At 48.7% G+C, this 23609-nt stretch overlaps 1 protein-coding gene across 8 annotated transcripts in view; it reads left to right on the top strand.

Moving 5' to 3' along the window:
- The window catches only part of TRAPPC12 (trafficking protein particle complex subunit 12), a 106966-nt gene that overhangs the window by 65161 nt on the left and 18196 nt on the right, over positions 1–23609 (top strand). For 5 of the 8 annotated variants that reach the window (XR_010149223.1, XM_001153001.6, XM_009441945.5 and 2 more), the window contains 3 exons: positions 4206–4318; positions 19576–19648; positions 22195–22268. Coding sequence is in view for 7 of the 8 variants with exons in the window: in XM_001153001.6 (XP_001153001.4) it covers positions 4206–4318; positions 19576–19648; positions 22195–22268 (260 nt within the window). In the remaining variant the exon portion in view is untranslated. Of the gene's footprint in view, positions 1–4205; positions 4319–19575; positions 19649–19754; positions 20087–22194; positions 22269–23609 lie in introns of those variants that run through there. The other 3 variants (XM_054677666.2, XM_009441949.5, XM_009441948.5) reach the window with 2 other exon arrangements.

The raw sequence follows: 23609 nt of genomic DNA, 5'->3' as shown, positions 1-23609 counted from the left end.
ATTTTTAAGAATTCTTCATATATGTTGAATACAAGTTCTTTATCAGATAGGTGTTTTACAGATATTTTCTTCCTATCTGTGACTTGTCTCTTCATTACTTTAATACTACGTTGGACAGAGCATACGTGTTTAATTTTAATGAAGTCCAACTTACTGATTTTTTTCTTTCATGGATTGTGTTTTTGGTGTTGTATCTAAAAGATTATCAGCAAACCCAGGTCACTCAGATTTTCATCTGTGTTCTGTTCTAGAAGTTTTATAGTTTTTGCACTTTACATGTAGTCTGTTATTGGAGTTAATTTTGGGGTAAGATGTAAGATGTGTGTCTAGATTCATTTTTTTTTTTTTTTTCATGTGGACATCCAGTTGTCCCAGCACCATTTTTGGAAAAACCTGTCCTTTTTCCATTGAATTACCTTTATTCCTTTGTCAGAGATCAAACTGACTATATTTGTGAGGACCAATTTCTTGTCTTTCTGCTCTGGGCCACTGATCTATTTGTCCGTTCTTTTTCTAGGACCACACAGTCACCCAGTCTTTTTTACAGTAGCTTTAGAGTAGCTCTGTAAGGTGGGTAGTGTCAGCCTGCCAGATTTGCTCTCTTTGATATTGTGTTGGATGTTCTGGGTGTTTTCCTTCTCCATATTAACTTCAGAATCATTTTGTTGATAACCACAAAATAATTTGCTGAGATTTTGATTGGGGCTGCATCGAATCTGTAGGTCAAGTTGTAAAGAACTGATATTTTAGCAGTATTGTCTTCCTGTCCATGAATGTGGAATATCTCTTGATTTCTTCAGCTCTGTGAATTTTTTCATCAGAGTTTTATAGTTTTCTTCCTATAGCTCTTGTGCATATTTTGTCCATTTTATACCTGGGTATTTCACTTATTTATGTAGAAATGATAGTGTGTTTTTAATTTCAAATTCCCATCATTTATTGCTAGTATCTAGGAAGCCAGTTGACTTTTGCATATTGATCTTGTATCCTGTGACCTTTAATCACTTCCTAGTTTAGAAGTGTTTTTGTTCTTTGAGATTGTTCTTTATAATTATGTCATTGCCAACAAGTAGTTTTATTTCCTTCTTCCCAGTCTGTGTACCTTTGGTTTTCTTGTCATTGCATTAGCTCGAACTTCCAGTACAATGTTCAGTAGAAGAGATAAGAGGGAACATTGTTGCTTTATTCATGATCTTAGGGGGAAGTCACTGAGTTTCTCACTCTTAAGTATGTTGTTAGCTGCAGTTGTTTTGTAGATGTCCTTTATTAAGTTGAGGAAGTTTCCCTCTATTCCTAGTTGGCTGAGAGTTTTTATCACGAGCTGGTGCTGGATTTTGTTAAATGCTTTTCTACATCTATTGATATGATTTTTGTTCTTTAGCCTGTTTGATGTGGTAGATTATGTTAATTGATTTTGGAATGTTAGATCACCCCTGCATACCTGGAATAAATTCTGTCTGGTCATGGTTCATAATTCTTTTTATACATTGTTGGATTTGGTTGCTAATTTTTTGTTGACTTCAGTTTTCTTAGATTTAGTTTGCTAATTTTTTTGAAGATTTTTGCATTTATGTTCATGAGACATATTGGTCTACAGTTTTTTTTTCTTGTAACGTCTTTGTCTGGTTTTGGTATTAGGGTAATGCCAGACTCATATAAGAAGTTAGAAAGCGTTCCTCTGCTTCTGTTTTCTGAAAGAGATTGTAGAGAACTGGTAGCATTTCTTCCATAAATGTTAGGTGGAATTCACAGTGAGACCATCTGGGTCTGGGGCTTGCTTTTTGGAAAGGTTTTTCTTTTTCTATCCAAGTTACCAAATGTATGGACATAGAGCTGTTCATAATATTCCTTTACTATTCTTTTACTGTTCATAGGATCCATAGTAATAGTCCTTCACTTCTAGTACTAGTTGTTTATGTCTCCTCTGTTTTTTGACTAGCCTGGGGAGAGACTTATTGGTCTTGTCAGAGTTTTATTGGTCTTGTCAAAGAATATGTGTTTGGTTTGGTTGATTTTGTCTATTGATTTCCTGTTTTCAGTTTCACTGATTTCTGCTCTAATTTTTATTATTATATTTTTATTATTTTCTTATATAATACAATAATATTTTTATTATTTTCTTATTATAATAAAATATTTTATTTTCTTATTATAATAAAATAATATTTTTATTATTTTCTTCTCTACTGCTTACTTTAGGCTTATATCGCTCTTTCTTTCCTTCTAGTTTTCAAAGGTAGAAGCTGGTTTCAGATCTTTCTTTTCCAATATATGCATTTAATGCTAAAAAGCTTCCTCTCAGCACTGCTTTTGCTGCATCCCACAAATTTTGATAAGTTGTATTTTTATTTTCACTTAGTTCAAAATATTTTCACATGTGCTTTTACATCCAGAAGCACCCCCATGTCCATGGGCAGTTGTCAGGATAAGGGGCAGCTAACTTTCTGCCACCTTCTCAGGTGAAGTGGCAGGAGTCACACAGCCTGTTTTCTCACCATCCACCAAACTGTATTCCAGATCGGAGTATTAACAGCTAGTCTATAAATTGAGATCGGAGTATTAACAGCTAGTCTGTACGTTGAGATCGGAGTATTAACAGCTAGTCTGTAAACTGAGATCAGAGTATTAACAGCTAGTCCCAAGTTGGGTTTGAGAACTTCCAGTAGAGGTTTGTTTCTGTGCTTATCTTACAGAGCTTGAAGGGTTCTTGAGATATTCTCTCCCTTGTGGTAAGTGATAAACCACACAGGAGTGATTCTGGCCCCTTCTCTACTTGAGACAGAAGGATGGAAGTGACGTGGCTTACATATAACTTACCATGTTGGGCCGGTTCCACAGTGACATGACTTACATATGACTTAATTGTAGGCCAGTCCCCTATGTCATTATGCGGATGGTCTAGAAATGTTTATTTCTAGAAAACCGAAGTGACTCAGGCTGTAACTTAAGCTCGGCCAGATATTCTCTTGAGATACAGAAATTATTTAGTGGCATCAAAAAAGAAAGTTTAAACATTTTAAGTTCAATAATTGTTACCTTTCTTTTCTCCAGGCTTATAATCACAATAGAACTGTTTTCCATAGTGTTCCTTAATTTTGACTGTCTTCTTTTTGGACCTTTGTTATTAAAGACCATAAACATAAAGCTCATTTCAGTGTGGTCACGGCCCATTCTCAGTAATGGTTAATGAATAGACAGATGGATGCATTGAGGCACAGATACGTTAAGTGGCTTGCAGAAGTCATACGCGTGTTTTCTCACCATCTTTCAGACTACATTCCAGATCCGAATATTCATCGCTTAGGCCTATTTTGAAAAGCACTTTACTGAATCTATGTGATTGCCCTCTTTGGCATTTCTCTATTCTTTATCTCATTTATAATCAGTGCACGCTATTTGATTTTTTGATGATTGTTATCTACTTAGTATACATACTACAGATCAAATTCCAAATCCTATTAGAAGAGAACACAATATCAACAAAAAGTTGACCTTACCCTGAGAGATGATGCAGCCACAGGTGATACGATATAAAGGGGGTTTCTCTTGGGCTTCTTCCTCTTCTTAGCACACTCAAAGCCAGGCAGCTCTGGGTGATGGATTTTTCAATTCCAGCTCCCTTGCCTCCTGTCAGAGGCGGAACGCAGGCTCCAGGGCCACACGGAATCCAGTGGGAGGCCCATCCCCAGGGCCCAGGCCTGAGACGCACCTGTGCTCAGTTTCGCCTCCTCCCCACTGGTTTTCCCGGGAGCACTTCCGGAACCACTGGCTGGCTTACAGCTTCTCCCTTCAGGGTCTCCTTCTGGGGAACCCAAGCTAAGCAACCTACCATTCGAGCTTGCTAAACTAAAGAAATATGAAAGAATATCTGAGCATTCTGGTTTTTCTTTTATTGGAGGAGGGGTTGGTGGTCTCTACTGTTTCATTCATTTTAGGATCGTTTCTAAATGATTGCAGTGTAGCTTTGGAAATTGTGGTGTCATCCACCTGTCTCCTCTGATAATTGTCGAGACATACATAGATAGAGCTCCATAGAGAAAACCAGCATGTATTTTATAGTTGACACCGTTAAATACTTCACAAGAAATAAAGGGATCTGTCATCACTTCTGCTGGGACATCTGCGACGCCTCCTTCAAGTGTGCCAAGTATGAATGCGTGCTCAGTTATGGCAAACAAACTCACTCAGCACTGATTGGATTCCAGGCTCCATGGTCCCCTTCTCGATGCGCATCTTGCACGCGGAGCTTCAGCAGTACCTGGGGAACCCACAGGAGTCGCTGGATAGACTGCACAAGGTGAAGACTGTCTGCAGCAAGGTAGGTGGCGCTGTCATTCTTCCCTGCCACGGGGAGAACATGTCCTCCACGCTCTCCCCACAGGACATGCCCATGCTGTTCCTTGCCCGTCCTGCCCCATGCACCATCGCTGCTTCTGCCTTCAGAAGGCTAGGTGACCCGGTTTGTGTGGCCTGGTAGTCGTGGCTCTTGCTGAAATCTTTTTTAGGGATGGTAAGAGTTTCTAGCAGAGCTTGAGTCCTGTAATTCTTACTGCCTGGTACTATGGGAAGCTGAAAGGCAGAGACATCTTTCTTGCCAAGGCTGCCAGCTGAAGCTTCAAGGTCAGTGTGCCAGACCACCCCTGTGTCCCACAAGTGCCCACACGCACCTGCCACGTGCAGACAGAGGTACCGGAGCAGTACTGAAAGCAATCATGGTTTAAGGTTTCAAATCCAAGTAAGTGCTCCTGCATTATGGCAACTGTCACTCATGATCCTGACTGCAAAGGCAGAGTCGGAGTGTTTTCGGACTCATTCTTGGTTGTGAAGTCACAGTTAATGTGGGAGCCACCAAAGTGGCACGTTATTACACTAACTGACATTGGGAAGAAATGTGGGACTCAGAGACTTTGCTGTCTACAGGCTGTTATAGAGTATTCATCTCAGATTAGGAATGATCCTGCCTTTCTACCCACATCACAGTGTTCCTGTATAGGTTCAGTGACATAAGGTATGCGGAAGTACTTTGAAAACTACAACAACAAGCAGTTATTAGGAGCAGCAGCATATTATAATTTTTGGGAAAACTAAGATTCTTCTTGTCAGATTCCTCCTTTCACTTCCTAACTGTTGTGGTAGAAGTTTTGCGGAGTTCCAAGATGATGGTGTTAACAGTGTTCCTAGTAAGGAAGGAAGGGGCCCTCTTTATCCTTATCTGTGGAGAAAAAACAGGCATTTCTAGGCCCCTTGTTGTCCTGGGCTTTGTACCCACTTCCATTTTTTTAATACCATAACTTAAAAGATAAAAAGAAAAATTGTTTGCTTTCTGTACTATATCAGTTGATGGAGAATCATGTTACCAACTTTTTTACATTTCAATACTTTTCTTGAATCTTAAAACGGGGTTTAATTTTATTTACAGAAATCGGAAGCACATAACTTGAAATTGAGAAGTTCTAAATCAGTGACTTTCTAAACTATACGAATTTTTCATTATCCTCCATGTCACATTGTAGGAAATCTTTATAGTATTTGAGAGAGAAAATTCTGGGCCATAGGGTGATTTGTGGATGGAAAAGCCAAGTTAGTTGAAGTAGTTTTGCAGGTCAGCTTTCCTGGTCCTGAAGTATGTCCTATTTCAGAATTATGCTCCTTAAATGCATACTACAGGCTGGGTACAGGGGCTCATGCCTGTAATCCCAGCTACTTGGGAGGCTGAGGCATGAGAATCGCTTGAACCCAGGAGGCTGAGGTTGCAGTAAGCCGAGATCAAGCCACTGCACTCCAGTCTGGGCAACAGAGCAAGACTCTGTCTCAAAAAAAAAGAAAACCTGCATACTACAGTGTAACGATGAGAGGAGCCACTTAGCACTAGCTATGAAGCAGCAGGGACGGTGGAGCAGAGAGCAGGAGCTTCCCACACCGCTGCTCTGGGCACCTGCACTTACTCCACCTGACAGACACCTTTGTTGCATTCATTATGAGGCAGCCACTGCTCTGAGTTCCAATATTAACTCATTTAATCCTTATCACAACCCTATGAAGGAGATGTTATTATCCCAATTTACAGATGGGGAAACTGAGGCACGGAGAGGTTAGGTAACTTAGGATCACATGAGTTGAACCCAAGTCATCTGGCTCTAAAGTCCATGCTCTTCATCACTTGCCTGGCTTCATCACTATAACATGTCCCGTTTGAAGAGAGAAGGACCGAGAGTCCTCTCTTCCACCCTGCACCAGCATTTCTGCTCCAAGAAAGGACAGTGCTGTCCGGGGTCAACTGACATCTGCTCAGAAGACCCCTGTGCTGAATGGGGCCCTGCCCCTTCCCCCTGACTGATGCCTGGAGATGGGCTCGAGCCTGTGCTCTGCTGGGCTGGGCCCTCCTGAGACTCTTGAGGGGGCTTCCAAGCAACAGCAGTTGACAGCTAAGCATCGTAGGGTTGGGGAGAAACCAGAAGGGTTAGTGCAGTCACATCCTAGGAACGTTTCTCTCAGGCTGACTGGGCGTGGGGCCACCGTCAGTGAGAGAGCCACTCATGCTTCTCGTTCCCTCCGCTGGTCTACAGTTCCACCTGCCTCTCATCTTGTGAATACATAACCGCACTTCAGGTATCTCTCATGTTTAAAGATACATATCTTTTCCATGGCATGATCCAAATCTAAGCCAACACTCCTTATGGTACTTAAATGAGGAAATCGCAATTCGTTCTAATCCTGGAAGAAAAACAAGCAGTTGGATTTATGAAAAGGTGTGTGTTGGTCTTCACCTTAAAGGATTTTCACCGTTAATTTCAATATGTAATTACTATGTGTTCCTTTATGTGCTGACTTAAAATTTGACACCCTCTTGAGAGAGAGAGCTGCACTGTGGCACAGCTGGTGGATGCCTGGACCAAGAGGGAAAGACCCAGGGCATGACCATACAGTCAGCCTTGCCTGTCCGCCACCTTTGGCAGGAGAAGAAGCACCGTCGCCAACTTCCTCGCTCACTTCCTTGCACGTTAGGGGCTCGTGGCCGCATGTGGGCATTCTTGACCTTTCTGTGGCTGGTTCAGTGTTGAACTGAAGCAGTTTTTATCTGGATGTGAACAGTGGGCACTGCGGGGACATGGAGCGATGCGTCTCCACGCTGTCCAGAACAGCTCTATCTGAGCTTGTTCATTTGTTCATGCAGCAAATGTCCTTTCAGCACCTACTGAGTACTGCACACTGGCAGTTCGGGACTCAACAGAACGCAGCCTCGCCCTCAGTGAGTTTACAGTTTGGTAGACGATGCTTGTTTCACCTGTTCCTTTTAGGTTTGCAGCCATCACCAATACATCATGATCCTCCAGAATTTAAAAAGGGACAGTTTGTGTTCATGCTAGAATTTCTTTACTCAAGAAGTGTGTATTAGTCCATTTGGCTTTGCCATAAAGGAATACCCGAGGGTGAGTCATTTATAAAGAAAAGGTTTATTTTGGCTCACAGTCCTGCAGGTTGTACAAGAAGCACAGTGTCAGCATCTGCTTCCGGTGAGGCCTCAGGAAGCTTTTTTTTTTTCTTGAAGCGGAGTCTCGTTCTGTCACCCAGGCTGGAGTGCAGTGGCGCTATTGGCTCACTGCAACCTCCACCTCCCAGGTTCAAGCGATTCTCCTGCCTTGCCTCCTGAGTAGCTAGGATTACAGGCGCCCATCACCACACCTGGCTAATTTTTCTATTTTTTAGTAGAGACAGGGCTTCACCATGGTGGCCAGGCTAGCCTCGAACTCCTGACCTCAAATGATCCACCCGCCTTGGCCTCCCAAAGTACTGGGATTACAGGCATGAGCCACTGCGCCTGGCCAGGAAGCTTTTAATCATAGTAGAAAGCAAAGGGGAAGCAAGTGTGTCACATGGTGAGAAAGACAGCGAGAGAGAAGAGGAGGAGGGAGGCACCAGACTTTTTTTGAGAATCAGATCCCAAGGTAACTAACAGAGCCAGAACTCATTCATTGCCGTAGGGATGGTACCAAGCCACCCATGAGGGATCCACCCCCAGGACACAAACACCCCCCACCAGGCCCCACCTCCAACACTGGAGCTCACATTTCAACATGAGATTTGGAGGGGGTGAATGTCCAAACTATATCATAGTGCAAAATCTAAAAATACTAAAAGGCAGCCCACCACTATTCTGCCAGTGTTGATTTGCTGGATTAAAGTGAACGGCTTGGTGTGGACTTCGATACCCTCTGCTCTCCACTGGTGAGTAAAGAGAGAGGTCAGACCAGAGACTCCAGGGTTCTCCAGCATGACATTCTGATTTTCCCAGACCTTCGCAACTCCAGGAAATCCTCAGGAAGTCTTAAACTAAGGATGTGTTAGTGAGACCTCTCCGTCCGTGGACTGCCCTTTGCTGCATTGTTTAAAGTATTCACCACACCTGCCCCAAACCACACGCACACACACAGCTCTGCTCAGGACACGTGCTGTGCGTCCCAGCACTGAGGTGCAGTCACGTGTTAACGCTGCATGGATGTGTGAGGTGCTGAATGCATTATGTTGATTACCCCCTACTAATGCCCACAGCAGCTGCAAGTGATTTTATTATCCTCAGTTCCCAGATGAGGAAAGTGGCCTCAGGGAGGTGAAGTGTTCCCCAGACAACTGCAGTGAGGCAGCGATGGAGCCTGGCTGAGCCCCATCACACAGCTCCAGAAGCCTCACCCTTGAGCACCACTCTGCGGTTCTCTGTGAAATTAGACCATCAGGATTGTGGTTTTTTCCTCCAAATACAGACTTTTCTCTGATGCTTTGTAAAGCAGGGGCTCTAAAGTTTGGTCTTAAACGTCACTTGAACAGTTCCAGAAATTTTAGCAATCTCTACTGCACTTGCTCCTGCCAAAAATTGCTCTCAGTAGATTCAGGGAACTGCGGACTCTTCCAGTGGGTGAGGAGAGTCAGAGTGAAAAGAAATGAGTCCAGAATGTTAAACATGATTTCCTTTGGTGCCGTTTTCCATTAGCTCCTCCTCCCGCAGTTTACCCTCCTTGGTCTGCACCTCTGGCCCCTGGTCTCCAGCTCCCCCTCAGGCTGCTAAGGGAAGCTGCGTGGGGAAGCCACCACCGCCATTTCCAGTTACCACTCCTGAGCTGGGCCACACCCAGGCCGAGCCCTGGAGTCCTGGATGACGCCTCCTCTCAGGTCTTCAGGGGGGACTTGAGCAGGCGGAGGCCAGTGCTGGGGCTGCAGTCGGTGGCCGTTGGCTGGCCCGGAGCCTTGACGCTGATCTGAGATGCTTAATTCAAGGACGTTCTACAAAACTGAGATTGTTGTTTCTAGAAAGAAAGCAGATACTTGGTTCATATTCCCCAAAGCACTCTGTCCCATTTCTTTTCACTGCTTGCCTGGCATCTGTTGTTGATCTTCAAAGGAGTGTTTCCAGGCTGGAGGTCAGGAACGACTGTAGAATCGAATGCTTGAGAAGGGGGTCAACAGTAGCGCAAGAAGCGAGCGAGGACGGCGGAAGGTTTTCATCCCGTAGTGATCAAGTCAGCGCAGAGCATTCAGGTTGCTCGGGAAATGAACACGCTGCCATTTGTACAGATGTGTGCCGAGCCCTGCTGTCTGATAATTGCCACTCCAGCAGAAGTCACGTCTTCTCAGGTTCAGTTCCCAGCGTGATTTCCCACAGGAAAAGAAGCCGCCCTCGGTGACAGCAGAGTGAGGTGCGGGCGGGCTCGGGAGCAGCTGGAGTGACAGGCAGCGCAGTGCCTGCCCCCAGTCGCTCAGACCAGGCCTCGTGCGGGTTGGAGCTTGTCATTCAGCTCTCAGGGGAGAGGCCAGAACAGGGCCGCCCCAGTCACCTGCGGGCTGCCGCTCACGAGAGTCGAGTCGCGCGGTTTGAGACGCAGTAGCTGCCGAAGTAGCAGAGGAAGAGGCTGGTCGGGGTGCCGCTGTGTGTGTGTGGCCTCACGTGGTGAAGTGCTCGTGACATCACATTCATTTAAAGCCAGAACTATCATTACAATGTGACCCTGATGAAGTAAGTGATATTCATTGGAGGAAGAATGCCCCGGTGTGTTAGTGGCGTAAACAATGTGATGAAAGGCCGTGTCATTCCCCTTTTCTTATCCACGTCTCACTCAACGCGTGTATCCATTTTATCATGTCATGAGACCTTTTGCTATTGAAAGAAGGAAGACCATGGGGCAGGAGCGAAAATAAAGGAAGCCCAGCGAACAGCCGGTTACGGGAGGGTAGGGCGTGGAGAGCAGCCGGTTACGCGAGGGTAGGGCGTGGAGAGCAGCCGGTTACTCGAGGGTAGGGCGTGGAGAGCAGCCGGTTACTCGAGGGTAGGGCGTGGAGAGCAGCCGGTTACGCGAGGGTAGGGCGTGGCGAGCAGCCGGTTACGCGAGGGTAGGGCGTGGAGAGCAGCCGGTTACTCGAGGGTAGGGCGTGGAGAGCAGCCGGTTACGCGAGGGTAGGGCGTGGAGAGCAGCCGGTTACGCGAGGGTAGGGCGTCTAGAGCAGCCGGTTACGCGAGGGTAGGGCGTGGAGAGCAGCCGGTTACTCGAGGGTAGGGCGTGGAGAACAGCCGGTTACGGGAGGGTAGGGCGTGGAGAGCAGCCGGTTACGCGAGGGTAGGGCATGGAGAGCAGCCGGTTACGCGAGGGTAGGGCGTGGAGAGCAGCCGGTTACGCGAGGGTAGGGCGTCTAGAGCAGCCGGTTACGCGAGGGTAGGGCGTGGAGAGCAGCCGGTTACGCGGTTACACGAGGGCGGAGGGCGTGTGCCGGGAGCACAATCCGGGCCGAGGCTCCTGGTAAGGGAGCAGAGCGGGAAGCTGATCCCCCACGGATTCTTAGGGGGCCGACTTCCCCTGTGTTGAAGATTCATCAAAGACTGATTCGAGTCTGTGTTCAGCATGTGTGTTTTAGATTAGAACAGTGTTGAGAATTTTTATATGGGGCCCAGTTTTAGCAGGACATCATTTAGGATCTTTACAAACGAGTTCAGGGTACTTCGTTTTATCTGTTGTCTTTGAGCCACTGAGTGAATTAGTAAATGTTTGCAAATGTGATTGCATCAGTGAAGAAGAACATATACCACGAGTTAAAATAAATTTCCCGTGCTGCTGAAAAATCAGTGCCGCCATCCTCTGACCCTGCTCCTCCCACGCGCCCTGCAGGCTGTCTCCCTCTGGGGTCGAGAGAGCTTCACAGACCATTTGGGAAAGAGCCAAGCAAACACACTTCTGCAAGCCATTTGCATAAGTAGACATAATCCATACGGAATGATGCACTGTTCGGTTGTAGTTTCATTCGTCAGTGACCTGCATCTGCCCGCCCAGTCTTGAGTTCAGCTCCATCCCTCCCTGCAGTTCCGCAGCCTCCGGCTTCCCCACCTCAGCTTGGCTGAGAGTTTCACGTTCATCCAAGTGCTTCTTTACAGACTCACTCCCAGCTGGAGGAGGCAGAGGGTAAGGTACATTTTCGTGCACTCTGGAAAAGAAACGTATTCAACAATGTCCATGTAGCTTTTGCTTCTCTATTGATAATTGCTAATGTGGTAGTGAGAGCTTTGTTTGTAGGAAGAGTTAATATCTTTTCTAAAAGGGTTTTTTGACAGATGGACATTCTTCAGTTTTGCTGTCTTATTTGTTAAGCAAAGTTAGAAACATAAGTGAGAACAGGCGTGGCTGGCCTCTAACACTGTCAGGGCCAGCACTCAGGGCCTGGCCACCCGCACACCGACAGTGGCCAGTTACTGCCATCACCGTGCCTGACCCAGAGGGTTTGGTTGCCCTTCTTTTCTGCTGCTTCCACAGAAAACAAATTGATTGTGGCTTAATCAGATGAGATGGGAATGACTGGCAGGTGGGGAGAAGAAAGGAAAGGCCGAGTGAGGATGGCCATCCATTGAGGCCACTTCCCTGCTCTTTGCCATTGAAGCCCATGCTCCTGGAACCCCGTGTGCGTTCAGAATGTGCAAGCAGCAGAAGGAGAGGGAGCGGAAAGCACTGGGCATCAGGGCTTTCCAGGGGAATGTCTTGACCTGGCAGTGGAAATTCACACCTTCAGAAACCTCTAGAGTTCATCGTGGCCAATCCTGGGACTTGGACTTAGGAATGCCCAACCCCGCCACCCAGCCGTGGCAACCCGATTCAAAACCAAATGCACCAAATGTGAACTCGAAGGCCATAGCCCTTGCCAGTGACCCAGCCCTGAAGCGGGCATGATAGCCCAGAGAAGAGGCCTTTGATGTAAGATGATTCTTAAATCGTGCATTCTTTGCCTTGCTTTTCTCGGCAGTATGTGTTCTGTCAATCTGTGATCTGAGTAGAAAGAAGAAAGTGTATTTTCAAGGTGTGAGGGGCCCAGAGGACACTGTCCCAAAAGCAGTGGTTGTGAGAGTGGCTTTGGAGTCAGGCTGACAGTCTGGAAACTTCCAGGTCCGCTCTGAAGTGCCGGCTGCATGACCAGCCGTCCAGCCTGTGTCCGCTTCGGCCTTTTTTGTGCAAGTGAGAGCATTGCTGATCCCCCCGGGGTGGCCAGGGGGCACACGTCAGTGACCCCGCACGGTGCCTGCCAGGCACGTGGTCGGTGTTTCATGATTCTTTGAGAGCTTTGGAGCAGCTCCAAGAAGACTCTTTTACTTTGAAAAGGTGCCCTGGGAAGCTGTGGTGGGACTGGAAGGTCGCAGGACTTTCCAAAATCTAAGTCTCTCCAGAACAGAGCTGCTCCAAGCTTTAGTCTCCACTCAAAAGGGTCCACTTAGTAAGTTCTCAGGTCCTTGGCTTAGTGCCAGCTTCCCAGTAGTTTGTATATTAGATGCCTTGGGAATAAAACCAGTTCCCTAAACCTATCCCGCGCTCACCCACGACCCATGACAGCCGCCAAAGGGACAGACGCAAAGGCTCCTTCCTCAAGGCCCCCTGCAGACAGCACTTTCCACACTGAAGGTGTCAGTGACCCAGCCAGAAAACCTGCTTCACCACCTCCTGGATAACTGCATAGGATGAGAACATAGATTTAGGTCTCTTTAAATATGAATAGGTTACAAATTGCCTTTTTAAATATTGCTTGAGATCAAGTGGTAGTGGTTATATATGGAGTCAAGCAGCTGGGATATTCATTCAAAGCGTGTAATTTTCTTCATTCTTTGGACAAAACACAAGCAGGTTTTTAATTTTGAATAATTGATCTTCCCTCCCATACTGTGGGCAGGTGTTGATGGTTCCCCACCTTGTTAGCCTGAAGCCTGTTCATCCCTGGACCGGCCATGACATGCCCAGTGCAGTATCCCCCACAGTGGGGCTGGCAGCAGCCCCTCCACACTATGCACAGAGCAGTCTGAGTCTGGAATCGTCTCTTCAGCCCTACAGCTGTTCCATCTGTTATTTTCTCCAAACTCCTCTTCCATGCATTTCCAAGCAGCGTCTTCTCATGATTACAGTCGCTTTCAGAGATGAGCTCATGCTGATACCCAGTGAAGAACCCAGTTCAGAATTTTCTTTTTTTTTCTTTTTTGTTTTTTTGAGACAGGCGGTCTTATTCTGTCACCCAGACTGGAGTACAGTGGCATGAACGTGGCTCACTGCAGCCTTGACCTCCCCGGTTCAAGCAATTCTTCTGCCTCGCCCTCCTGAGTAGCTGGGACTACAGGCATGCACCACCAAGCCTGGCTAATTTTTAAACTTTTTGTAGAGATAGGGTCTCACTATGTTGCCCAGGCTGGTCTTGAACTCCTGGACTCAAGCAGTTCTCCCACCTCAGCTTCCCAAAGTGCTACAGCTGACTATAAGCGTGAGCCACCATGTCCAGCCCAGAATTTTCAAATTAAACAAAACTAACCCTCCAACATGGTTCAGTACAGTGGCCTCAATACACTATTCCTCATGCAAAGCCTTCAATTGAAAGTGCTGGGTAACTTGGATTTGCCTGTGTGTTGACCATCAGTTGCTGCCTAACAGATTATCTGCAGCTCTGTGGGCTAAAACCACAGGGATGTATGACCTTCCTATTTCTGTGGGTCTTGAGTCCAGCACAGCTTCTGGGTCGCACTGGCTCAGGTCTGTCCTGAGGTTGCAGTTACGATGGTGACCGCAGTGTCTCACCTGAGGGCTCAGCTGGGGCTGGAGAACTGGGCTCCGGGAGGCTCCGTCATACACCCGCTGAGTTCTGCTGCTGTTGGTGAGAGGCTGGGTTCCTGGCCTCATGGTTCTTTCTGTAGGGCTTCTCGTGCATCTCACAGCATAGCAGCTGGCTCCCTGCAGAGAGGGAGGGAGGAGGAGGAAGCCACAGTGCCTTGCACGGCCGGGTCTCAGAGGTCTCTATGTCCCCTCCACCTGGTTCTGTTTGTTGGACGAGTCACTAAGTCCAGGCCACACGCAAGGGATGGGAATGAGACTCTGCCTTTTGAGGAGTGCTCAGGAATGCATGGCCGCATTTAAACTGCCACACTGGGCCGGTCAGCTGGGTCTGTTCCACTTCAGGATCCACAGGCCTCTCCTGGCCCTGCAGGACAGGCTCCCCTGCCTCCACTCCAGCCCGTCTTGGTGGTTGTGAGCCGCACTTAACCCTGCCAGGATGCGGCTTGTACTGGGAGGCCCATGGGCTCCGAGAGGACTTCCCTTCAACCTCCAGGCACCTTGAAACTGCCCAGCAGCCAAACCTCAGAGCTGTGGAAGCTCCTGGACGTTTCAAAGACCCACTTAATATTTAGAAGTCAGTGCAGCATTAATTTCATTGCTCCCCGATCCCACATAGCGAAACCTTTCACAGTTTAGTACAGGGATGATGGTGAAAGAGAAACCACAGGGAAAATCCGAGGCAGTGGAATTGTTTAATTTCTGGTTGCTTCTCCTCTTATTTGTAATTCATATCCATTCAGCATCTTTAAAGCTTACAAAATGCTTCAAGTACATTCTCATTGGAGTTCCGTGATTTGTAAAACAGGCATGTGAAAAAATGGGAAGCTAAGGAAATAGGAATTCAGAGAAGGTACACTGAAGGTACGCTGAAGGTCAGCCTGAACTTGAACCCACGTCTTCTGGCACCGGACATCCCTGTTCTTGTCACTGCGGCACTTTGCTCTGTGTGTGGAAAGTGTGAAGGGCCCCTGCAAATGGGCATGATGCTGCCTCCTCCACAGGTTTATTTTTGTGAAATCAAACAGAATACTGTTTGTGCTTAAAAACCATCCTGCGCCCCCATCTGTAAAATACATCGTCCCCGGTACTTCCCAGCAGGCGCTAAGCACCACCCACACTGCCGGCGCCTGACCAGACAGCTCCATGGAGCTCCTGACCCAGCTTCAACCCGTCGGGAACAGCTCCCAGGGAATGTGCAGGAAGGTGCCTCCAACACCCGGCCCTTTCTGCCCCTCGGCCCCTGTGGTCACTCTGCCCTCCACAGTCCTTCTGCCCCTGTGGCTGGTCGCTTACTGCTCTGTGCATCTTCCTGAAGCACTTGGCACTGTTGCCTCATCTCTGTCCTCTTCCTCCTATGCCCTCGCCTGGGCCCTCAGCAGCTTCCAGCAGGGAGGGTGTGGGTGCAGTGATTTGGATCATGCCCCTACTCCTCAGAGCCTCTTCCCAAACGAACCGGGTGTGGCGTACTGGGCCTTTATTCTTCTGGGACACAAACACGGGACTGCTGATTGGTCTCTGATATAGACCCTGGAGTCTGCTCCTTTTGTCTGGGGCAAAAGGAACCAAGGAGGAAATTCCAGCCGCACCACATTTGCAAACGGCACACTGTCGGGCTTTTTTTGCAATAACTGCATTTCCTAAATAATTCAGGCTTTGGATTGAGAACGTGTCTGTCACTTTCCTTTATAGAAATAACCTTTTGTAAATCAATGTACTGTTACTTTATAAAGCCAGACAACTGTCTCTAGATAGACAGCAATAAAAGCTACCAACTGTGAACTGCTGTTTCTTTTCCTTTCACTCATGGATGCTCTTCTGCATCACACTGGGACCTATTAATTGACATTAAATGACACACCCTACAAATAAAACAATAGTCACCGAGGGTCAGAAGGTTGTGTCTGATATGCCTATGTTCCTGTCAACAATAGGGGCTTTCTCCAGCTGTCCCCTTCTCGGGCTGAAGCACCTCAGTGACCCAGATCCCTGCAGGCACTTGGCGTCGTTTCGTGTGTCCCTCTGCCCCAGCCAGGAGAGTGCTTTTTGCAGAGGGAGGGGTGTAGCCTGCCTGGTGTCTCCGTGTCCTACCCGTGTGCCCTCCCAGCTGGGTAGGTGGGTCTGGAGGGGTGTAGCCTGCCTGGTGTCTCCGTGTCCTACCCGTGTGCCCTCCCAGCTGGGTAGGTGGGTCTGGAGGGGTGTAGCCTGCCTGGTGTCTCCGTGTCCTACCCGTGTGCCCTCCCAGCTGGGTAGGTGGGTCTGGAGAGGTGTAGCCTGCCTGGTGTCTCCGTCTCCTACTCCTGCGCCTTCCCAGCTGGGTAGGTGGGTCTGGAGGGGTGTAGCCTGCCTGGTGTCTCCGTCTCCTACCCCTGCGCCTTCCCAGCTGGGTAGGTGGGTCTGGGCCAAAAGCAGCTGCTGCAGGTGGAGCTCCCGTCACTCACGTGCTCTGCGTTTGATGCCTCTGCTAGGATGGAGCTTCTGTTTCTGCATTTATGCGTCATTGGGGTGGGAAACTCTGTTTCCTTTTTTCTAGACCTTTCTCTTCCTGCTGCCCTTCTGAAGGACCTCATTCCCCCTTCTCCCCTCATTGGCCGTGATAGTCCACAGGGAACGTCAGCCCCAGCGCAGCTTGTGCTGAGACCACCATGGCCCTGTGGTGCAGGTCTTCTCTCAGGCCTTGCGTGCTCACTGCAAAGGTCTGGGGTGTTTCTGCAGGGTTTTCTCCTCCACTCAGCACGTGGAGATCGCCCATGGCATGGAGAGATGGCCCAGGCCCACAGAGACCTCGCCGCATAGAGGATTTGCCCAGACCCCTAGACCCCGCCACGTGAGGAGGTCACCCAGGCCCGTAGGGCTCCCGTGGTGTGCGGAGGCGCAGAACAAGCTCAGGAGTCTGCTGACCTGGTGCGCCACACCCCGGGGACCGCCAGTGGGCGTGTTCGAGGCTCCGCTGACCAGGGCGCTGTCAGGTCTGGTTCGGGCAGCGGCTTTGCCTCTGTGATAGGTGTCCCGTCCCTCTTTCTTCCTGTGCTCCCTCTACACTAGCCTAAGGGAAGTCAGTTTCCTTTTTTTAATAAATTTTAATTTTTGTAGATACATAGTAGGTGTTTATGGGTTATAGGAGATATTTTGATACAGGCAGGCAATGCGTAATAATCCCATCAGGGTAAATGGAGTATCCATCCCCTCAAGCATTGATCCTTTGTGTTGCAACAATCCAATTATACTCCCTTAGTTATTTTTTTAACGTACACTTAAATTACTATAGTCACCCTTGTACTAGCAAATACTAGGTCTTATTTGTTCTATTTTTTTTTGTACCCATTACCATCCCCACTCCATCCCCCACTACTGTTCCCAGCCTCTGGTAACCATCCTCCTGCTCTCCATCTCCATGAGTTCAGTTGTTTAAAGTTTAGCTCCCACAGGTAAGTGAGAACATACAATGTTTGTCTTTCTGTGCCTGGCGTATGTCACTTAACACAGTGACCTCCAGTTCCATCCATGCTGTTGTAAATGACAGGATACCATTCTTTTTTATGGCCGAAGAGTACTCCATCGTGTATATATGGCAATTCCTTTATCCCCTTGTCTGCTGATGGACACTTAGGTTGCTTCCAAGTCTTGGCTGTTGTGAACAGTGCTGCAGCACACACGGGTGTGCAGTGATCTCTGATAGACTGATTTCCTTTCTTTTCTTTGGAGTATATATCTAGGCATGGATTGCTGGGTTGTATGGTAGCTCTATTTTTTGTTTTTTGTAGAAACCTCAAACTGTTCTCCGTAGTGGTTGCACTGATGTACATTCCCACCAACTGTGGACAAGGGGTGAGGGAAGTTAATTTCATGGTAACACCAAGCCTTTCCTTTTTGTCAGTTTCTGTTCTTATGATCATTCATTAGAAGGCAGATTCACTGAAGAATGTCGTTTTACCTAGTTTAAACTGGCTAGATTCTTTTCAAGGTTACAATTTTGAACCCCACCTTGTCCCCTGAGTCATCGAGGTAGCCCAAGATAATGGTTAAGAGGAAACATCCTTTGTGTTGGCAGCAAGTTGTTCTCCAGTTTCTGTTAAGTAGTGTCCCTTGCAGGTGAGGAGAGGCTGCTTTCGTCCTCAGCAGGTAGAGACTGGGGAGTCAGACCAGCGGAAATCCTCACCTCCTGGGGTGGGCCGTGTGGGGAGTGTTAACTAGCAAGACGATCTAAATTCTCTACCCAGATCACAGCGGCTACAGCAGCTTTGCTTTCAGAGAAGAAAACACAAAAAAAAGTGCCCAAAAGTTAGAAAGCAAGCGGTAAAACCGGGAAGCGACACGTTGCACAAAACGTATTTGGTACGTTACAAAGGCCAGAAGCACAGTGCCCTGTAGGAATGAGACTGACATCTTCACAAAAGGTCATCATCAGTCTCATGTGACATTCTCCATGCTTTTTTTTTAAAGACAGGGTCTCACTCTGTCACCCAGCCTGGAGTGCAGTGGTGCAGTCCCTGGTCACTGCAGCCTTGACCTCCCAGGCTCAGGTGATCCTCCCACCTCAGCCTCCCAGGTAGCTGGAACCACAGGCACACACCACCATGCCCAGCTAATGTTTTGTATTTTTGTAGAGATGGGGTTTTGCCATGTTGCCCCAGCTGGTCTCTAACTCCTGGGCTCAAGTGACCCACCTGCCTCGGCCTCCCAAGGTGTTGGGATTACAGGCTTGAGCCACCGCTCAATCCCAGAAGTGTTGGGATTACAGGCTTGATGCTTGTCTTAAAAAACATATTCCCCATGTATGATGTCTGCAGATACTTCAAGAACATCATAAACACCACTTTCACCATCAGCTGGGAGCAGAGTCCCTCCCCATTCACTGTCGCCCCATGCCATAGGGACTTGGTGATGTTTACAGTGTGTCCCTGTGGGTGAACGGGATAAGGAAAAGATGGTGCACATACACCGTGGAATACTACGCAGCCATAAAAAAAGAACCAAATCATGTTGTTTGCAGCAGCATGGATACAGCTGGAGGCCATTATCCTAAGTGAATTAACACAGAAACAGAAAACCAAATAGTGAATGTTTTCACATGTAAGTAGAAGCTAAACATTGGATTCACATGGACAAAAAATAGACCAGAGACTACCAGTGGGGGGAGGGTGGGATGGGAGGAAGGGCTGAAAAATGATCTGTTGGGTCCCATGCTGACTACCTGGGTGATGGCTTCAATCGTACCCCAACCTCAGCATCACCCAGTATACCCAGGTAACCTGCACACATACCTCCTGAATCTAAAATAAAGTTGCAATTTAAAATAAATAAAATATCAAATGTTTTAATATTTTTTAAAAGTATGTGTGAACATCCCTTGACAAATTGTTTTCATCCAGAGAAATTTGCTGTACTGAGAATATATTATAACAAAGTCTTAGACAAAAATTGGTTCCCATGATTTTGTCCTTCTCATTTGGAATGATTGCAGATCCTGGCCAATTTGGAGCAAGGCTTAGCAGAAGACGGCGGCATGAGCAGCGTGACTCAGGAGGGCAGACAAGGTGGGTCGGCCGGACTTTGCTGACTAGATGCTTCTCGGACATCACTGACAGACTGAGCCCAAAGCCTCTCGCTTCCTCTCCTTCTCCTTTCCTTTCCTTTCTGTAGTCAGCACTGCACGTGTCCATTCGTGCATTTGCAACTCACTCCTTTCTTGGGGAAGCCAAGCACATCACTGGGTGATGCTGTGGGTGCAACGTGCAGCCTCAGACCCGAACCCTGCGCCCGGGGAGAAGACACGCCTTCACCACAAAAGCACACGGCCCGGAACCTGCCACGCTGAGTGGTCTGAGTGGGCACGAGGAAGGAGCCCAGCCCAGCCGAAGGGGCCCAGAGGGGCCTCTGCGTCAGGGAGAGAGGCCTCTGCGTCGGGGACAGAGGCTCCGGAGGGTGCTTCAGGAGGAGCTGGAGAGGAAGGCCCAGAGCCTGGGGCAGGCTGAGGGACCTGGGCAGTTCCCTGGAGCATTGGAAACCCCTTGGGGGACTGGGTGGGTTGACATGAGCTGATCTGCACAGTGAGGCCATGCCAGCTGCAGCTCGGGGAGTGCGTTAGCCAGGAGCAAGCTTCCGATCATGCTTGGAAACCTGGCCTGAGTGCTCCCTCCCAGGTAGCCCCACCCTAGCCTCACTCCCTCACTCCTTGTGGCAGCATCTCCCCACAGGCCTGGTGGCCTGGTCATCTCCTCCTTCCCACAGCTTCTGTCCTACTCGATGTGCAGCCCAAGTCAAGATCGGGTGGTCTCCGTTTCCGCAGGTGTGCTGGGGTTTCTGGGGAACTGCTGGCTGGTGTGAGCTGAACGTGTGTGAGGTGTGTATGTGTGTGGTGTGTGGATGTTGGGTGTGCATGCTGTGGCATGTGGTGTGGGTGTGGTGTGTGCATGTGTGTGCACTTGTGCACTCTCTTTTCAGTAATTTAGTTGCAGGTAGAGTAACAAGGTCTGAAGGAGAGACGGCACTGTCTGCTCATGGATGTCCCATTCAGCATTCTTGGCAGCCAGTCATTTTACCCCTGGTTGGGCTCCTGCTTTGGTGGGAATGAGCATGTAGTTATCAGAGAGCAGAAGGCTGTTCCTGGAAATCTAACAGAAGGTCACACCCATGAGCATTTATAAGGAGGGTAGGGGAGGATTTAGAGCAGGAAAGGAATCTGCAAAGATCATCAGAATAAATATGCAATTCATTGAGACAATCCATATTTTACATCCATTAAGAGAAGATATTCAGAATTTCTTTTCACAAAAATAATGGTATAAGGGGAACATAAGCAGCTAATGTGTTTTTCATTGCTGAAAGGCAAAGTGAGTTAAGTTTTTAATTCTAGCAATTAAGTTTCTATGTGTTCTCCTGAAGCACACCGTAAATCATTTCTAGGTGATTGTTATCTCACAGTAGACGCTTGGTGCCAGCGGTGGGTCAGCTTCAGCCTCCTAAATCACAGCCTCAGAGGCAGCCAGGGACACACGGCTCCCAGTGCCCAGCGATGAGGGAGGCCAGGAGCGCTCCCAGGGCCTGGTGCTGCCCAGGGTGGCATCTTGGCACTTTGCAGTTGGAAGTGTGGACTTTTCTTGGAGGAAGTAGACACAGCACAGGCACAAGGAGCGCTGGACAAGGGGTCAGATGGAAGCGTCCCTGGCCTCTGTGGACCTCAGCCTGCCTGTCAATAATATGTTCATTTCAGATTAGCTCAGTCCTCAACCTGCGCCTTCCTCCTGGTCATCCCAATGATAAACAGGCACCATTGGTCAGCCCACCCTCCCCCAGGGCAGCTCCCAGGGGACCTTTGCAGACCCCAAGAAGGCCACAAAGCCAGTTTGGAAACTACTAGAAGAGATGGGCCCTGAAGGTTTGAAATCAGTGGAGGGATGGCTGCTAACTAAATAATGTGCAGGGGAGAGCAGGGAGGGACGGGCCAGGCTCAGGGTCGCGGTCAGCCACCGTGTGGCAGCAGGTGCTAGGGAAGGAAGCCAGCTGCAGGGGAGTGCCGAGTCCCCAGCGGAATGTGCCAGCCACTTGAGTTCTGGACCACGGTGTAGCACTCCTTGGGGGAACCAGCGTCTGCACCAGCCCATGGCCGGGAGGCAGGGGAGGCCTCATGGCTGGGCATGGGTGGGGCCCTCCAGGTGGCCTCCCCTAGGTCAACTGCGAGAGGCTGGCGGCCACCCTGACCAGTGGCCCTCCCGGCCTTGTCGAGCTGCAGGCAATGTCGTCATTTCTGTCAGCTTTTCTCCTTTTCTCAGAGTTCTGGCTTTGGAAACGGGGCCCCCGGTCGGACCATTTGGCCTTGTGTCTGGGCTGATGCTGAGCAGCCACCCTCCTGGTTCTCTGATGCCGAGGGTCTCTTCCCAAAGCCACCTCTGGTCCCAATGCGAGTGCTGTATTTTCTGCCTCAGTGCAGCCTGCAGCATATTCAGCATTTCAGGCCGAAATCCAGTGGTGTTAACAAGAGGGATCTTTTAAAGTTAAATTAGAATTCACAGGACCCAATAATTGATGGCTAGAAAGAGCCTCGAATTTATTTGTGCACTCACAGGCTGCTCTTACCTTGTAGCCTCTGTCCGGCTGTGGAGGTCACGTCTGGGCCGGGTGATGTACTCCATGGCAAACTGTCTGCTCCTGATGAAGGTACGTGGGTGGCCAAGCAGGGCTGCCATGTGATCTGGAAAAGCGGGGTCAGTGGGAGCCGCGAGGGAGCCGCTGGTATAATAGATGCTGGCAGGGACCGGCTGTGCAGAGAAGCCAGCTAAGTACTGGCTTAACAGGGAGCCCAGTGACACATTATGGGGCTATATTTACTTTCATTTCTACTGCAAGAAATTTCAACAGAATGTAGAATTTAGATGATCAGATTTCATTATTGAAATGTGGGTCTAAGTGATTTAATTAAAAGTATTGTTCATTTTCCCCCGTTTTTCTCTGAACTCCATCCCCAGAAGGTGTCCTTTGTTCTCCCTGTCTTCGTGGAGGGTGTTTTTTTTCACCTCATGGTTTTGATTTTATGATTGATGCTTACAACACCTGAAGACAGGCTTCCCCACAAGGCCTTCTTAGGACGTCACCTCAGAGCTCTCAGCCCGCAGGGAAACAGCTTAGAAATCAAGGAGCTGAACTGAGGCTGTCATCTGTTTTTCCGTGTCTCCTGGCTCTCGCCAGCCTGTGCAACGGTGTTTTTTTGGCTCCTCTCTTTGTTTGGAACGCACCCCACACCTGGCTCACCTCCCACACTGGGCATCGGGGTGCCCTGTGTGGAGCTAGTGGCCCCGCAGCCAGCTGTGCGTACTGAGAGCTACTGCAGGAATCGGCTAGCAGCAGTCGCTCTGGAGCAGTGCTCGTAACACCTCCTGGGCTGTTCTAAGACAGCGATCATGACACCCACACCCATGCGGCTTTCATGTGGCCAAGGTCATTCCTGAGCTTGATTTTCAGCAAGGCAGAGCAGGCAATTTACCAGGCGGAGAACTGTGCTCACGGGCTCCGTCATGAACCCCGAAGTGGCAGCCCTGCTTTATGCACGGACCCTGCAGTATCCCCAGAGGTGACTGTGACCCCGGGCACTGCTCCGAGCAGGCTGGGTGCGGGTATATATTCACAGCCATCAGTGGCTCAGGCATTCCGTCAGGAAGACGTGCAGCCCGCACCCCGGCTTTAGCGCAGCCCCAGTGCCCGGCGCGGGGCCGCTGCCTTTGCGCTTCTGCGTCTACGTCAGGCTGGACGCACAAGGAGACTCAGGGTATCCCGTTCGTCCTCGGTAGCAAGCGACCGTGACGCAGCCTCGCACTACTGCAAGCCTCAGCCTCCTCCTTAAAATAAGGGCATAGATCTGAGATCTCTGAAATCCCTCCCAGCTCTGACATTCACACAGCTCTCTCCTCTCCTTCAACACACCGGATAAAGGAAATTACAGTTTTCAAGTTCTGTGGTTTTGCTCAGAGCAGGTTTTTCTTCCGCTGCCACTCCTGAGATAGT

Source organism: Pan troglodytes, chromosome 12 (assembly GCF_028858775.2).
Source record: "Pan troglodytes isolate AG18354 chromosome 12, NHGRI_mPanTro3-v2.0_pri, whole genome shotgun sequence".
Taxonomy (NCBI): domain Eukaryota; kingdom Metazoa; phylum Chordata; class Mammalia; order Primates; family Hominidae; genus Pan; species Pan troglodytes.
This window is presented reverse-complemented; position numbering and strand designations above follow the sequence as displayed.